At 49.2% G+C, this 15,065-nt stretch overlaps 1 protein-coding gene across 1 annotated transcript; it reads left to right on the top strand.

Annotated features, from left to right (window-relative positions):
- Nucleotides 1-3,011: 3,011 nt before the first annotated feature.
- Nucleotides 3,012-12,915, top strand: morn4 (MORN repeat containing 4). Its single transcript, XM_036547420.1, has 5 exons — nt 3,012-3,067; nt 4,082-4,160; nt 11,633-11,747; nt 12,209-12,318; nt 12,505-12,915. The coding sequence occupies exons 2-5, from the start codon at nt 4,094-4,096 to the stop codon at nt 12,651-12,653; spliced, it is 441 nt and encodes a 146-aa protein (XP_036403313.1). The 5' UTR covers nt 3,012-3,067; nt 4,082-4,093; the 3' UTR covers nt 12,654-12,915.
- The last annotated feature ends 2,150 nt before the right edge of the window (nt 12,916-15,065 follow it).

The following is a 15,065-nucleotide window of genomic DNA, read 5'->3' as shown; positions in this document are numbered from 1 at the left end:
CATTCTTCATTTTCCATGGCACGGTGAGAAGAATGATTCTGTACATTCATCAATGCAAACATGTATACTTTCTTGAAATGTTTGACTGAAACTTTCTCAGCTCTATGATGCTGCTTAAAGTGGATTTCAGAAAAGCGTGCTCTCTGGATCCAAATTCAGTTTTGTGCGAGCTGTCACAATGTTTATGTTCTGCTTCCTCACTGATCAAAGTAATTAAAACACAACAGAGAAATCTGATTATAGACAAGCACCTGCACCAAATGCCTACCCATTGCAACCCAACTTCAGCAATCAAGTGCAAGTTACACAATTGCAAAACAGGTTATGAATATTGAGTAAACTAGGCTACACAGGCTGGTGAGGCCTAATGAATGCATAAGTATGAATTACTGATATTCAATACATATTGCATGTATACTTGTTATTGTACTGCATATGTACTTGTACTTGTATATATATACATACATATATGTATACATGCAGGAGGTAGGTAAAAACCAAATAGAAAAGGATTTGTATTCTGAAGTAACTAAATCACAATTAGCACGTGTTTCATGCATTTCATATTAATGTATATCCTAATTACCAGTATGTTTCTGTTATAAATGAAGTTATCAACGCTTTAATATGTGAGTTTCTAAAGCAACACAAGAGATCTAACAGATTTTGACAGAGGTCAAATACTTGGTGTCCAAATTGCATTTTACATCAGTCACAGAAATGGCAAATTTATTTAATGTTTCAAGTGGAACAGTGTGTGAAATCATGACGGCATAAGCCAAACAAAGAAAAACTGCATCAGGAAAGAAGAACAGTGGTTGTAAGTTGAAGGTCACTGATAGGGATAGACAGACACTTAATAGAATTGTTGCTAAAACTACAACATAATAGCCTAAAAACTACCACAGAACTAAATCTTCATCTATCAACAAAAACTACATTGTGAGATTCAGAAAGTTGATATTTATGACATGACTGCCATTTGGAAACTGCTTGTGACCAAGGCCAACACACAGCATGCATAACCTAGAGTAACTGAGCAGTGAAAGAAAGTAATCTGGTGTAATGAATCATACATTACTATTTCTCCTACATCTGGACAGGTTTATGTTTAGCAAGAGCCAAAGGAAGCCTTCAACTCACATTCCCTGTTCCCAATTGTTAGACAAGGTGGTGGATCTGTTATGGTATTGGCAGCCATCTTATGGGAGTCATTGTGTTTGATTATTACTCTGCATGATAGAATTATGAATGATGAATTATGAATTATGAATATCTGCACTGTAATTTTATATTCATGTTGTCATGTTGCCATGCATATTAGGTGGATTACACAGTTTCTAGGGCAGAGAAGTCTAAAAATGTTTTGTTTTTTTATTTCAGCTTGTGAAGTGTCTGCAGACAATGTTTCCCTGATAAAACAAGTGAACAGCACAGGGATATTAGAGTTATGATGGCCATGCGACAAGACACTACTATCTAAATACAAGCCCTTAGAGTACATTTAAGTAGCCTTCTTTAATGCTCCCTGCATCAAGCCTCCAAAAAGGGTATTTTCATCTTCTTTTCTCGATTCAGTTTGAAATGATTTCTGAGATTTGTGTGAGGCTACAGTTACCATAACGTTGGGCACGAAACCACAAATAAATTTTAAAGGATCTTGTTTAATTGCTTAACAAAAACAGTATGACCATTTGGCATGTTTTGGGGTTGGAAGTCATGTATGACATCATAAATAGTCTCTCAGGGCAAGGAAATACCTAATAATGTGTTGAATCACACCCCTATGTGAGAAAGATCCACCCCACTTTCAGTTGTATGCAGATATCACCTCACAATGCCAACCTGCCTTAACTGCAGTCACACCACACAAACATATTGTAGTTGGTTGCTCGGCAACACAGGGTCTTCATTTCATACCTTTCCACAGGAGCTCTTTGTTTGGCTGCAGTGGATTCACTTCATTGGTTTGGAGGGTTTGGGGGGTAAAGAAAATTTGCTTAGTTTGGCTTACTTGGCTTGCCATATGAATTACATTTTTGACCAACCACCATCTTCAAGTGTACATTGCAAATACATTCCAAGTAGACATGTAGCCAATAAGTCTCACCAAAATGAATCATAAATGCTTGGTATGTCCAACTCAAGACATTTTTGGCTGTTACTTTTCCACAGAGCCATCCAACGTTTCTTCTCAGTATTTAGGTGGACAAATGAAAAGATTAGCAGACTGGAATACACAAACTGCTGTGACCAAGTTTTCCTGTGTCTCTACTCTACAGGGCTATTGATTTTGAAGCAGACTGAGATGTTACATTGACCAGGCATCATGTTCAATTTATGTCAGAATGTGCACCCTCACCTTTGATTTTGCTGAAGTGAATGCAAATACCAAAAGGTATGTTTAATAATTAAACACTGATATGAAAAATGTGGTTATATATACTAAAGGATTTGGTGTAGGAAATTAGTAAATCAACAGTTTAAATAATAGTTGAGTTGACAGTAGCTATAGCCACTTTATACTTTACTACTTGTATGCATATTTGAAAAAATGTATTTCAATGTGAAATAGATTGTAATATGCACGCAACTGCATTTTTATTTAACAACACAGATATGTAGAGTTTTTTTTTCATAGTACAATTTTGTTATGCATTACAGTATGGTATTTGTGAGATGCAGTGAATCTGTCGAAATGTACAGGACATGAAAGTATCCACATTTAGAAGAACAGCTTATAGTTACAGCGCGGGGGGTCTACGACCACAGTCGTCCTCCGCAGTGTGGTCTACTGCCCTTCAGAAAAATGTCTTCCACGGCACAGAGCTAAAAACGCGCAGCCAATGAGGGTGCCTTTTAAATGAAAGGCCAGGAAAGGCATTCAATAAAACAGCGCGGTTTAAACATGATAGTGAAGCCTTGACGGCAGAGGAGGTGGGGTTATTGGAAGCTAATTATGGTCAGAGGTTGTTCGGTGAGACAGTTCGTTTCCCTGCACAGCCTGAATTGTAAATGTGAAAAGGAAGGATATACATGCTTCTGAGACCTCAAACATATCAAACAGGTAAACGATTTGTTTATTTCGCCTCAAAGAAACGACTGACAGCAAACGAATTCGGCTGTAGTGATGTGTTCAAATTGGCTCGAATGCGGATGACAAGCGATACGCCGGCGACATGAAGGGGATTGACTTTTTTGCGTTACTGTGGCAACATTTTATGTGGGGGATACAATGTCCGCGTGCATCGAATACAGAAATGACACTTTCAATTATTTTATCCAGTTCACTCACGGACTTTCATCATGACACTAAAATAAAACATTTGATAGTGGCATAGAAAGGCTAGGTATACACTTTCTGAATTATTCATTCCTTATTACCACAGCTGTATATGAAAAGCTTTCTATGAAAATATTGAAAAAGGGCTACTGAAAATACAGACTCTGTGTTCAAAGAATTTGATTGCTCTGTGCCTGTTTACAAAAGTACCACACAAAATCAAAAACTATGACCATATACTTGTACATCTTGTACAGTCCTTGTACATCTTCAGGTCAATTTTCCTCAAGCTTAGCTCCTTACATTTGCATACAAGGCTTTTCCCTCACAGTAATATTGCACTAGATGTAGACAGACAATAGACAATAGACAATATCTAGTGGTTGATACCATATATTGTTTCCACACAGGTGAGACATTTCCACACATCTGACTTCAGCTCTGCAGTATAACGCTTTATGTGTGCATAACGCATGCATTGTGTCTGCAAAGCAATCTCCAGTGTGCTTTATGCACCCAAATCGAAATATGGCTGCAACTTTAAAAACATATTGATTTCAGTGGAGGTTTTTTCCACAATGCACTCAAATGTCCTATTCCCTGTATTGTCTGACAGTCTCAGATGACAACAAGGGCCAGTGCTTTGTGCTTCAAATTCTTCTTTCCCCACTCTTTGTATTGTGTGGGCTGTGTGTGTGCGTTTTGCCTCTGCGTGTGTGCGTACCTGCATGTGTATGTGCGCATCTGTGTGTGCGTGTGTGTGTGTTTGTTTGTGTGTGTGTACGTGCGCATGCATAGGACGGCGGTGACATGACTCTGACAAGAGGATCCTTCACTTACTCCACCGGCGAGGAGTACCACGGAGAATGGAAGGAAGGCAAGATGTCCAGCACTCCGCACTTTTCAAAATGTCTGCCTTTAGGTGAAAGGGTAGGGCAGATCCTTGAGATGGTCCCCAACAAAGTCAGTTCATTTAACCATGCACAAAGAGTGCACCCTGGGCTCTTTTTAAAATGGAACTTAACAGAAAGAGTTTACATACAGTTACACAGTTACATAGTTTTCTACAATTGTACTATAATATGAAAATAACACTGAAACCAGTGATAGTTGTTTGTTACGCCGGTGATCGGGGCACAAGCGCGGACCACAGGATGTTCCGGTTCCAGGCGATTATTAGAAAGGGACAGGCAGTTCGTGAATCCAGGGACAGGCAGGGTTCAAAACACAGGGAGGCAATCCGGGGGCAAATCCAAAGACGGGAGTCAGGGAGAACAGGGTCCGGAATCAGGCAGGTGAGTGGCAGCGATCTGATCAAAACGGCAGGCAGGAATCGTGGTCAGGAAACAGGCAGGATCGGCAATGAAGAAGTAAATCACAAAAACAAAGCGCGGGGACGAGACAGGTGAAACACACTGCAACGAACTAGCAACGAGACAGAGACACGTAGGGAAGATATAGGGCTGAGGTAACGAGGAGATGGGAGGCAGGTGAGCAGGCAGGCAGGTGCAGGCAATAAGGGAATCAGGTGGGCGGGGACCCGGCGGGGAGCCGGGCGGGGCAGGAACACAAGGAAAACAAAAGCACAAGGACAGGGAAAACAAAAACACTGCGGCTTAAGGGGGCGGAGCCCTGACAGTACCCCCCCCCCTACGGACGCCACCGGGCGTCACAGCGAGTTCGCCAGGGTGTCGGCGGTGGAAGTCCCGGATCAGGGACGGGTCCAGGATGTCCCTAGCAGGGACCCAGCTCCGCTCCTCGGGACCGTAACCCTCCCAGTCCACCAGATACTGCCGACCGCGCCCCCGACGCCGAACCTTAAGCAGGCGGCGCACGGTGTGAGCCACCGCTCCGTCGATCAGGCGGGGCGGCGGAGGAGCCCGGGGAACAGGGCAGAGAGGACTGCGGGCGACGGGCTTAACCTTGGAGACGTGGAAGGTGGGGTGGACACGGCGAAGAGAGAGCGGGAGCTTAAGCCGGACCGCCGTGGGGCTGATCACCTTGACGATGGGAAAAGGACCGATGAAGCGGGGAGCCAGCTTGCGGGAGTCTACCTTGAGGGGGAGGTCCCGAGTGGAGAGCCACACCCGCTGACCCTGGCGATAGCGGGGTGCCTGGGAGCGGTGGCGGTCAGCAAACCGCTTAGCCCGAGCCGAGGAGCGGAGCAGAGTGGTGCGCGCGCGTCTCCAGGTGCGACGGCAGCGCTGCACAAACGCCGTTGCTGAGGGGACCCCCACCTCCTCCTCCTGGGCCGGGAATAGGGGAGGTTGATAGCCCACACAGCACTGGAAGGGCGACAGCCCCGTGGAAGCAGAGGGGAGGGAGTTGACGGCGTATTCGACCCAGGGAAGGTGCTGGCTCCACGCCGACGGCTCCCGAGACGTCAAACACCGTAGTACCGTCTCCAGCTGCTGGTTGGCCCGCTCGGTCTGGCCGTTGGACTGGGGGTGAAAACCAGAAGACAGACTGACGGTGGCCCCCAGTAACCTGCAAAATGCCTTCCAAAAGTTGGACGTGAATTGGGGTCCTCGGTCGGACACCACGTCAGAGGGGAGACCGTGCAGCCGGAATACCTGGCTGATGAGTAGCTGAGCGGTCTCCCTGGCGGAGGGCAGTTTGGATAAGGGGACGAAGTGCACAGCTTTAGAAAACCGGTCCACGACGGTGAGGATAGCGGTGTTACCGTCAGATGGTGGCAGACCGGTGACGAAGTCCAGGGCGATGTGGGACCAGGGCCGTCTGGGAACAGGCAAGGGTTGCAGCAGACCGGCGCGGGGTCGGGTGGAGGTCTTGCTCTGGGCGCAGACCGAGCAGGCGGCGGTGAACTTCCGGATGTCCTCCGTCATTGTGGGCCACCAAAACCGCTGGCCGATGAACGCCGCTGTGCGCCGGGCTCCGGGGTGGCCCGCGAGCCTCGATGAATGCCCCCACTGCAGAACCTGCGAACGGACAGACTGGGGAACAAACAGGCGGTTAGGGGGACAGGAGCTGGGGCCCGGTTCGTTCTGGAGGGCGGTGCGGACGGCGGTCTCGACGTCCCACAGCGCCGCTGCGACAACGCATCGGGCAGGCAGGACTGTGCTGGGTTCCTGGGAGTCCTCGGCAGGGGCGTGCTGGCGCGAGAGGGCGTCAGGTTTACCGTTCTTAGAGCCTGGTCGATATGACAGTGTGAAATTAAAACGGGAGAAGAAGAGAGACCAGCGGGCTTGTCGGGGATTGAGGCGTTTGGCTGATCGGACGTACTCGAGGTTCTTGTGATCAGTCCACACCAAGAATGGAACACTCGCCCCCTCCAGCCAGTGCCTCCACTCCTCGAGCGCCAGCTTGATGGCTAGCAGCTCCCGGTCGCCGATGTCGTAGTTACGCTCGGTGGGCGTAAGGCGGTGAGAAAAGTAGGCGCAGGGGTGGAGCTTGTTGTCGGCGGCCGATCGCTGAGACAGGATCGCCCCCACTCCCACGTCCGAAGCATCCACCTCCACCACGTACTGACGAGCGGGATCGGGCTGGGTGAGGACAGGCGCCGAGGTAAAACGAGCCTTCAAGTTGCGGAATGCCTCCTCGGCAGCCGGAGCCCAGGTGAACGCTCTGCTGACAGATGTCAGGGCGGTGAGGGGAGCCGCTACCGTGCCGTAGTTGCGAATGAAGCGACGGTAGAAGTTCGCGAAACCCAGGAATCGCTGCAGCTCCCTGCGGGAGGTGGGGCGAGGCCACTCCTCGACGGCGCGGACCTTCTGCCGGTCCATGCGGATACTTCCAGCCGTGATCACGAAACCCAGGAAGGAAGTGGTGTGCTGATGGAAGGCGCACTTCTCCGCTTTCACGTACAGGTGATTTTCGAGCAGGCGCTGCAGAACGCGGCGGACGTGCTGTACATGCTCAGGCAGGGAGCGAGAGAAGATCAGGATATCGTCGAGGTACACGAACACAAACTGGTTGAGCATATCTCGGAGGACGTCGTTCACCAAGGACTGGAACACGGCTGGGGAATTCGTCAGACCGAACGGCATGACCAGATATTCATAGTGCCCCGAGGGGGTGTTGAACGCCGTCTTCCACTCGTCCCCCTCGCGGATCCTGACCAGGTGGTAGGCATTACGGAGGTCGAGTCTCGTGAAGACGGTAGCGCCCTGTAGCGACTCGAAGGCGGACGACAGAAGAGGCAGGGGGTAGCGGTTCTTGATGGTGATGGCGTTGAGGCCCCGGTAATCGATGCAGGGACGGAGGGAGCCGTCCTTCTTCCCTACGAAGAAGAATCCGGCCCCCGCAGGAGAGGAGGAGGGGCGAATGAGACCGGCCGCGAGAGACTCCCGGATGTATTTATTCATGGCCTCGGTCTTTGGTGGCGATAAAGAAAACAGTCGCCCCCGAGGGGGGGACGAGCCGGGCAGCAGGTCGATGGCGCAATCATACGGGCGATGAGGAGGCAACGAGGTGGCGCGGGACTTGCTGAAGACAAGTTTCAGGTCCATGTATTCGGGCGGCAGCGCCGACAGGTCCGGGAAGTCCTCGGGAGCGGAAGCGATCGACGACACCGGGGTAACGGCATCCCGAAGGCAGTGGGAGTGGCAAAAGGGGCTCCAGCCCAGGATTCGGTTGCCCTCCCAGTCGATGTGGGGGTTGTGTCGCGCCAACCAGGGGCGACCCAGGACCACGGCGGCTTGCGGGGAGCGGATGACGTTGAGAACAATCTCCTCGCGGTGGTTGCCCGAGACGAGGAAGTCGACCGGGGGAGTGGCGTGGGTCACGCGAACCAGGGGAGCCCCGGTGATCGCGTGGGCTTCCAACGGCGAGTGCAGGGGAACGCGGGGCAGGCGCAGCTGGGTTGCCAGGTTGGCGTCGATAAAACTGCCATCCGCCCCGGAGTCAATCAGGACGGAGACAGCGTGGCTCTGACCTCCGACGAGCAGGGTGGCTGAAAATAGAGGAAGGGTCTGGGGGGAGTGACGCAGGGGGGTTACACTCACCTGCAATCCCCCCGCTGCGGGTGACCGCTGGCCCTTGGCCGGGCAGTTCGCCACAAAATGGCCAGGCTGCCCGCAGTATAGGCAGGACTGGGTGCTGATTCGCCGTTGTCGCTCCGCGGGAGACAGGCGGGTGCGGTCGACCTGCATCGGTTCGGAGGTTCCCGGGGATGGTGGTGCAGGGCTTCTGGCCGGCATCGGGAGGGGTTGTTCACGGACGGAACCGGGCAGGCTGCTGGACGCTCTCTCCCTGCGTCTCTGCGAAAGGCGCTGGTCTACGCGGATGGCCAGGTCCACCAAGGCCTCGAAGCTGGCCGGCAGCTCCCGAGTAGCCAGCTCGTCCTTGATGGAGTCCGCTAGACCGTGAAGGAAGGCGTCCAACTGGGCCTCCGCGTTCCACCCGCTGGTGGCAGCCAGGGTGCGGAAGTCAATTGCGTAGTCCGACACCGAGCGACGTCCCTGGCGAATCTGCAGCATTTCTCTTGCTGCCTCGCGGCCCTGCCTGGAACGGTCAAACACCCTTCTCATCTCATCGGCGAATCCGGCATATGAGTTGCAGAAGGGAGCGCCGGCGTCCCAGACAGCAGTACCCCACTCCCTCGCTCGTCCGGTCAGCAAGGTAATGACGTAGGCGATCCTCGCCCGGTCTGTGGGGAACGTGGAGGGTTGCAGCTCGAATATCAGGGAACACTGCGAGAGAAACGAGCGGCAGGTTCCCGGGTCCCCCGCGTACGACTCGGGGGGTGGCAGCCGAGGCTCCCGGCCGGGAGGCGCTGGCGGAGCCGGTGGGTAGACAGCCGCTGGCGGAAAAGGTCGGCTCTCCTGGCCGAGCTGCAATTGGTGCAGCCGCGCAGAGACCTCAGCGAGGCTGGTGGCGAAACCCTCCAGGGACCGGCCGATGGAATCCAGCTGGTTCTGGTGTCCGCCCAATAGAGCACCCTGGAGCTCTAGGGCCGTCCTCAGCTGAGGTAGGTCCGCTGTGTCCATGCTGGCTAGTTCGTTCTGTTACGCCGGTGATCGGGGCACAAGCGCGGACCACAGGATGTTCCGGTTCCAGGCGATTATTAGAAAGGGACAGGCAGTTCGTGAATCCAGGGACAGGCAGGGTTCAAAACACAGGGAGGCAATCCGGGGGCAAATCCAAAGACGGGAGTCAGGGAGAACAGGGTCCGGAATCAGGCAGGTGAGTGGCAGCGATCTGATCAAAACGGCAGGCAGGAATCGTGGTCAGGAAACAGGCAGGATCGGCAATGAAGAAGTAAATCACAAAAACAAAGCGCGGGGACGAGACAGGTGAAACACACTGCAACGAACTAGCAACGAGACAGAGACACGTAGGGAAGATATAGGGCTGAGGTAACGAGGAGATGGGAGGCAGGTGAGCAGGCAGGCAGGTGCAGGCAATAAGGGAATTAGGTGGGCGGGGACCCGGCGGGGAGCCGGGCGGGGCAGGAACACAAGGAAAACAAAAGCACAAGGACAGGGAAAACAAAAACACTGCGGCTTAAGGGGGCGGAGCCCTGACAGTTGTTAGTCTGACATATATAGAGGAGCATATACAGTAAGGAACAGTTACTCCATAAAAGACTTGCTGTGTCCAGATAAACAGTAATCCTGTGTTAAATTGTGAAACTGAGATTTTTTTAACATTCACAGGTGAAAACTCGTATTCAAAATAAGGATGTATAGTCTGTCTGTGTATGTGCTGTTTATTTACAGATCATGCATATGTTCTCACTTTCTGGGGTCAAGAAAGGACATGTTTTAAGTGAGCTGGAAATATGAGTATATCTGTATATTTATACATTAGCTCATGAAATACTTAAATCCCCAAATTCCCGCTGTCTCTTCACTGGTACCATAAAATAGCCTTAACATATAACATGAATTTTAGAGCCAGGCTGTTTTGTGAAAAAAGAGATTTTCTTCAGACATGTGGAGCCAATAACGTGAACTCAACATATGCATAAACAGCTGCTGCAAGATATTTATGTCTGCTGAGCTCAAGAATAGCCCCTTCGTTCTGAAGTGATTTGTGTTAGCAAAACAGCCTTTGGCGTCATTCTTCATTTAGCTTCAGTCAATTTGCGTGTGAGGGATATCTGTAATTAGGGATAATATGACCTGTTTGAACACCAGAATAGGCAGTGGAGGTCCATTATACAACAACCTTGGCCTGTATCTCCATTTCACGCCCTCCTCCTACATGTGAACAAATCTGTGGATTTGTACACTTGTAGCTCACAGAAGTGAAAGAGCCTGTGAGAAGAACAAAACTAGGACATGGGGACCTTTTTGTGTTGAACATGGGGCGTGATTGGCTGCAGAGGTAGACAGTAGCACTCATAGGCAATCGGGAGCCCTTGGATTGAAAAGGCTCCTTCAAGGGCCATTGATTGACATAAAAGCTCTGCCCATTAAGCTAAATCCTAATTAGCTGGCAACATGTGACCTAACTAAACAAGATTGGCCCGATGTAGCTCCATAAAATCTTCAGTGGATTAAACCTTGAACTGTTTTAAGGAATCAATTGAAGAGCTGAGCTATGGAGCTAAAGAACACAAAACCATAAGGGATCAGATAAACAGACCCCCAATGGCCCCAACAGATCATAAAATGAATGTGTGTAATTAGAAAACACACAAGACAAAATGACTATGTTTACAGACTTCATCAAAGACGTTCAGTGACGTTCAGTCCTCCTCGCTTAAACGTATATGTAATGCCACAGGTTCAGAATGTAGTTTGCTGTCACCAAGAATGGTCTTTCAGCACAGGAGAAATGTGTTGACTGCAGTACTGCTGTTGTTCCTCCACAGCTCTCTGCTCACCTTGCAGTATAATGCAGGCAGTTTGTATTTACCTCGGGCAGGGTCTGAAATGGCCGGGAGGCTAAGCCCCTGTAATGGATCACATTAAAAACAGGCCCATGCATTCCATACATTCTTCATACCCGTGGCTCTCTGAGCTAAAACTCCCCTCTCAGAATCTTTCAGATTAGGCAAAGGGGAACAGTGGTAAGCACTGACAGATGGGATGCTTAATTTAGTAAACCTTCAGCTGGCAGAAGAAAAAAAAACCCTCCAAATCCCACTACACAGTGTGCTTTGTCCTGTACATGATAAGGGCATGTGCGGTTAGCATGTTTCCTCTGTGTATCAATTTACCTTAATGAATTAGCGCTCTTAGCAGTGAGCTGAAATTTCACTGCCTATGTTTACATATAGGAATGCTGTATAGTTATACTTCCTATTTTAATTTTAAAAAATTGGAACAGTTAAGTATTTTTCCAAAAAAGTTACCTTTGATGACCCCTCATGCTTTTCCTATGTTAGCGGATTTCTGTACCCTGACTTGGCTTGTGTGCATGTGTGTGTGTGTGTCGCAGGCCGAAGGCACGGCACAGGTCAGCTGAAGTTCTCCGATGGCACATGCTACATTGGCCAGTTCGAAAATGGCCTCTTCAATGGCTGTGGGGTCCTGGTGTTTCCTGATGGGTCCAGGTATAAGTGCACCTCAACGCTTCAGATTAGTCCCTTTCTTTATACACAAAAATTCCTCCATCGAAAGAGTCCCAGGGTGGTTACAGAGTAGGAGGCATTTATTATCAGCCTTGTAAGCACTAGTGAACTGGTATGTTCTTCGTTTGTTCAGCTATACACTGTCTCGGAATAAGTGTTATTTCTTTCTTCCTCAAGACTTCATTAAACTCTAACTAGGAATACAAATTAAAGAATCCTTGTAAGGTTAAACTTAAGACAGAGAACAGCCCTTTTATAAAGAAAATTATAGAAAAAATGTTTCACCTGCACCATTTTAAGTGAATACATTTAGCTCAGCTGCTGCTCTGGTGATCACTAGTGGTCCCATCCAGACATCTTTTGTTCAGGCTTGACAGACCCATTTAGGTAAATGCCGATAATGGCAAGTTTGAAAACACTTTCTCACCCACACCCTGTCACAGGTATGAAGGTGATTTTGTCCAGGGGAAATTCCAGGGTGTCGGAGTCTTCAGTCGCTTTGACGGGATGAAGTTTGAGGGGGAGTTCAAAAGCGGACGCGTGGAAGGATACGGTAATGCCCCCGCAGCCGATGTTCAAATCCCCAAATTTTTCACCATCTCTCACTACTATTTCAAATGGTCGGAGGGTTTGGCTTGGCCAGGACTTTGGATGTAAGGGGTGCTAAGGAGGATGTGGAGGGGAAAGGAGGAGAAAGCATCCGAATGTGTCTCCTGCTCTGTGTCCCTTCCCCCCCCAGGGCTTTTGACCTTCCCGGATGGGGCACACGGCGTGCCGCGGAACGAGGGCGTGTTCGAGAACAACCGTCTCCTGAGGCGTGAGAAGTGCCAGGCAGTGGTGCAGCGTGCGCAGGGCTCTGCTTCTGCCGCCCGCGCGCTCTCCGTATGACCCGGGACAGGTGCCGCTCGTAGCCCGCCCCCCTCCCCAAGGCGCTCAGGAATGGACGACAGGGTACCACCTTTCCCCCCTTCCCCTTGTACCCCCCACTCCCTCCTTTTTGCCTGCGAGCGGCCGGTGCTCTGATCGACACCACCTCTGCCTGCCTCTCAGTGAGTAACTTCTGTGCTGAAGCAGTGCTGCCTTGGGTCATTGCAGCTTCATGTCTCTGGGATTGCCTTGCCCCACCCCACACACACACACACACACGCACTCACACACACACACACACACACACACACACACACACACACACACACACACACACACACACATACACTATATGGACAAAAGTATTCGGACGCCTGATCATTACATTGTAATGACATTGTATTCAAATACATATACTTTAATATGGAGTTGGTCCCCCTTTTGCAGCTATAACAGCTTCCACTCTTCTTGGAAGGCTTTCCACAAGATTTTGGAGTGTTTCTGTGGGAATTTGTGCCCATTCATTCTGTAGAGCATTTATGAGGTCAGGCACTGATGTTAGACGAGAAGGCCTGGCTCGCAATCTCCGTTCCAGTTCATCCCAAAGGTGCTCGATGGGGTTGAGGTCAGGGCTCTGTGCGGGCCAGTGAAGTTCTTCCACACCCAACTCATCAAACCATGTCTTTATAGTCCTTGCTTTGTGTACTAGGGCACAGTCATGCTGGAATAGAAAAGGGCCTTCCCCAAACTGTTGCTACAAAGTTGGAAGCATAGCATTGTCCAAAATGTCTTGGTATGCTGAAGCATTAAGTTTGCCCTTCATTGGAGATAAGGGGCCTAGCCCAAACCCTGAAAAACAGGTGTGGCCAACTACTTTTGTCCATATAGTGTGTATATATATATCTATATCTTATTTCGTATATATTGTTGTGCATTTCAATAGGGCTTTGCGTCTTGCGCCGGTGGGTATTTGTTTCTGTCATGGAGTCATGAAAGTCCACCTTAAGTGGTGCCCATGAGTTATAGCATTTAAGGAAAGCGGCCATCTTAAGTGTGGCTTCAACGCCACAGTGTTAAAATATCTACTCAAAGGCCGCTCAGCCCTGCTCCTGGAGGTATGAAGTGTCATCAAGTTTTCGTTCCAGCCAGGCATGTAACCATGTGACCAACCATTTCCACCAATCAGCATCTCCACTGAGCCAGCTTAGTTCCCATACCCAGGTTTGTTATCAGCGTGGTTAAAAGAGAGCTGGAAAGCCTACCGGTCACATATCTCCAGGACCAGAGCTCAGTAAGCTGACTAGTGCACAGGAGAGCAGGAAGAGTGAGTGGCATTGTCAGCCGATTCTGGGTCAGTTCTTAAGTCGTGACACTTGGTATCCTGTGTCTATCACGAGACGGACATAGCCCGGGATGTTAACTTTTTCGGCTGCTGATCTGGGTGAACAGTGGCAAGCGTCTGCATTACATGCAGTACGGCTCACAGGTTTTGATCACAGCCAAGGCCTCGTAGTGCAGACTGCAGTAAACTGTCAGAGTATATGTTCGGAGTTTGCAGACTTTACGTCAGCATTTGTAATATCATGACTGATTCAGCTCGAATGCTTCCACTGGGTGTTTTGACACTGTGCACTTCTAACAGAAAAAAAAAAATGCACTTAACCAACCAATGGAAGGAAATGCGGTACATTTTAGAACAAGTGAATTTCGCCACCTGGCAGAGGTTCTTTGCTGCTTAATGTATCCTTAATGTATTATTTATGAATTTTAAAGTGTTCATCAGCGAAGACAAAGCTCGTGGTAGCGTCTCGTGCTTTTTTTAAACACAATTGTCACGTGTCACTTTTGCCTTAATCTTGCTTTTGAGAGCTGTTATGTTTTTTAAAAAGGGTGCTGTGTTTCTACGGCATTTTTTCCCAGAGGATCCCCACTACCCCTTATCCCTCAGGTCAAGAGAGACAGGGATACGTGGTTGGAAAAGTTTAATGAGGTTCAGCTCTAGCTGCTTTCAAGTCAGACTGAACACTTTACTTGACCAAGCTGGGTCCACTGCCTTTCTGCACAGTGGTCTGTTGAGGAATGCAAAAGATACATTATGTTGGAGCTTTAACTCCATAACGTTGACACTGAAAATCAACAGGCAGAACATCGCACAACACATTGCAGTTGGGACGTGATGGGAGTCCAAAGTCCAAAGTCCAAAAGTAAGAAATTGTGAAGTACATTTAGGTCAGATCTGGACTACATTTCCTAGCAAGACTTGTGCAAAATGTCACCCAATGTTTTGCCTGTTGAACGCACCCGTAAGTTACTAGTCAAGATTTCTCAACTTCATATGTTCCCTGTGGAATGTACCATAGAGGTTTAAAGAATGGAGAAACCCGTTTTTGTTGTTTTCTTAAAAATGTATTTTCAGTTGAATGTTTTTTTTTG

The sequence above is a fragment of the Megalops cyprinoides genome, chromosome 15 (assembly GCF_013368585.1).
Source record: "Megalops cyprinoides isolate fMegCyp1 chromosome 15, fMegCyp1.pri, whole genome shotgun sequence".
Taxonomy (NCBI): Eukaryota; Metazoa; Chordata; class Actinopteri; order Elopiformes; family Megalopidae; genus Megalops; species Megalops cyprinoides.
This window is presented reverse-complemented; position numbering and strand designations above follow the sequence as displayed.

Bases quoted from the DNA above. Each gene is read 5' to 3' on its own strand.
- morn4 (XM_036547420.1), top strand. From the start codon at position 4,094: ATGACTCTGACAAGAGGATCCTTCACTTACTCCACCGGCGAGGAGTAC. The intron at 11,748-12,208 runs GTATAAGTGCAC...ACCCTGTCACAG, and splicing joins GTGTTTCCTGATGGGTCCAG to GTATGAAGGTGATTTTGTCC. The intron at 12,319-12,504 runs GTAATGCCCCCG...TTCCCCCCCCAG, and splicing joins CGGACGCGTGGAAGGATACG to GGCTTTTGACCTTCCCGGAT.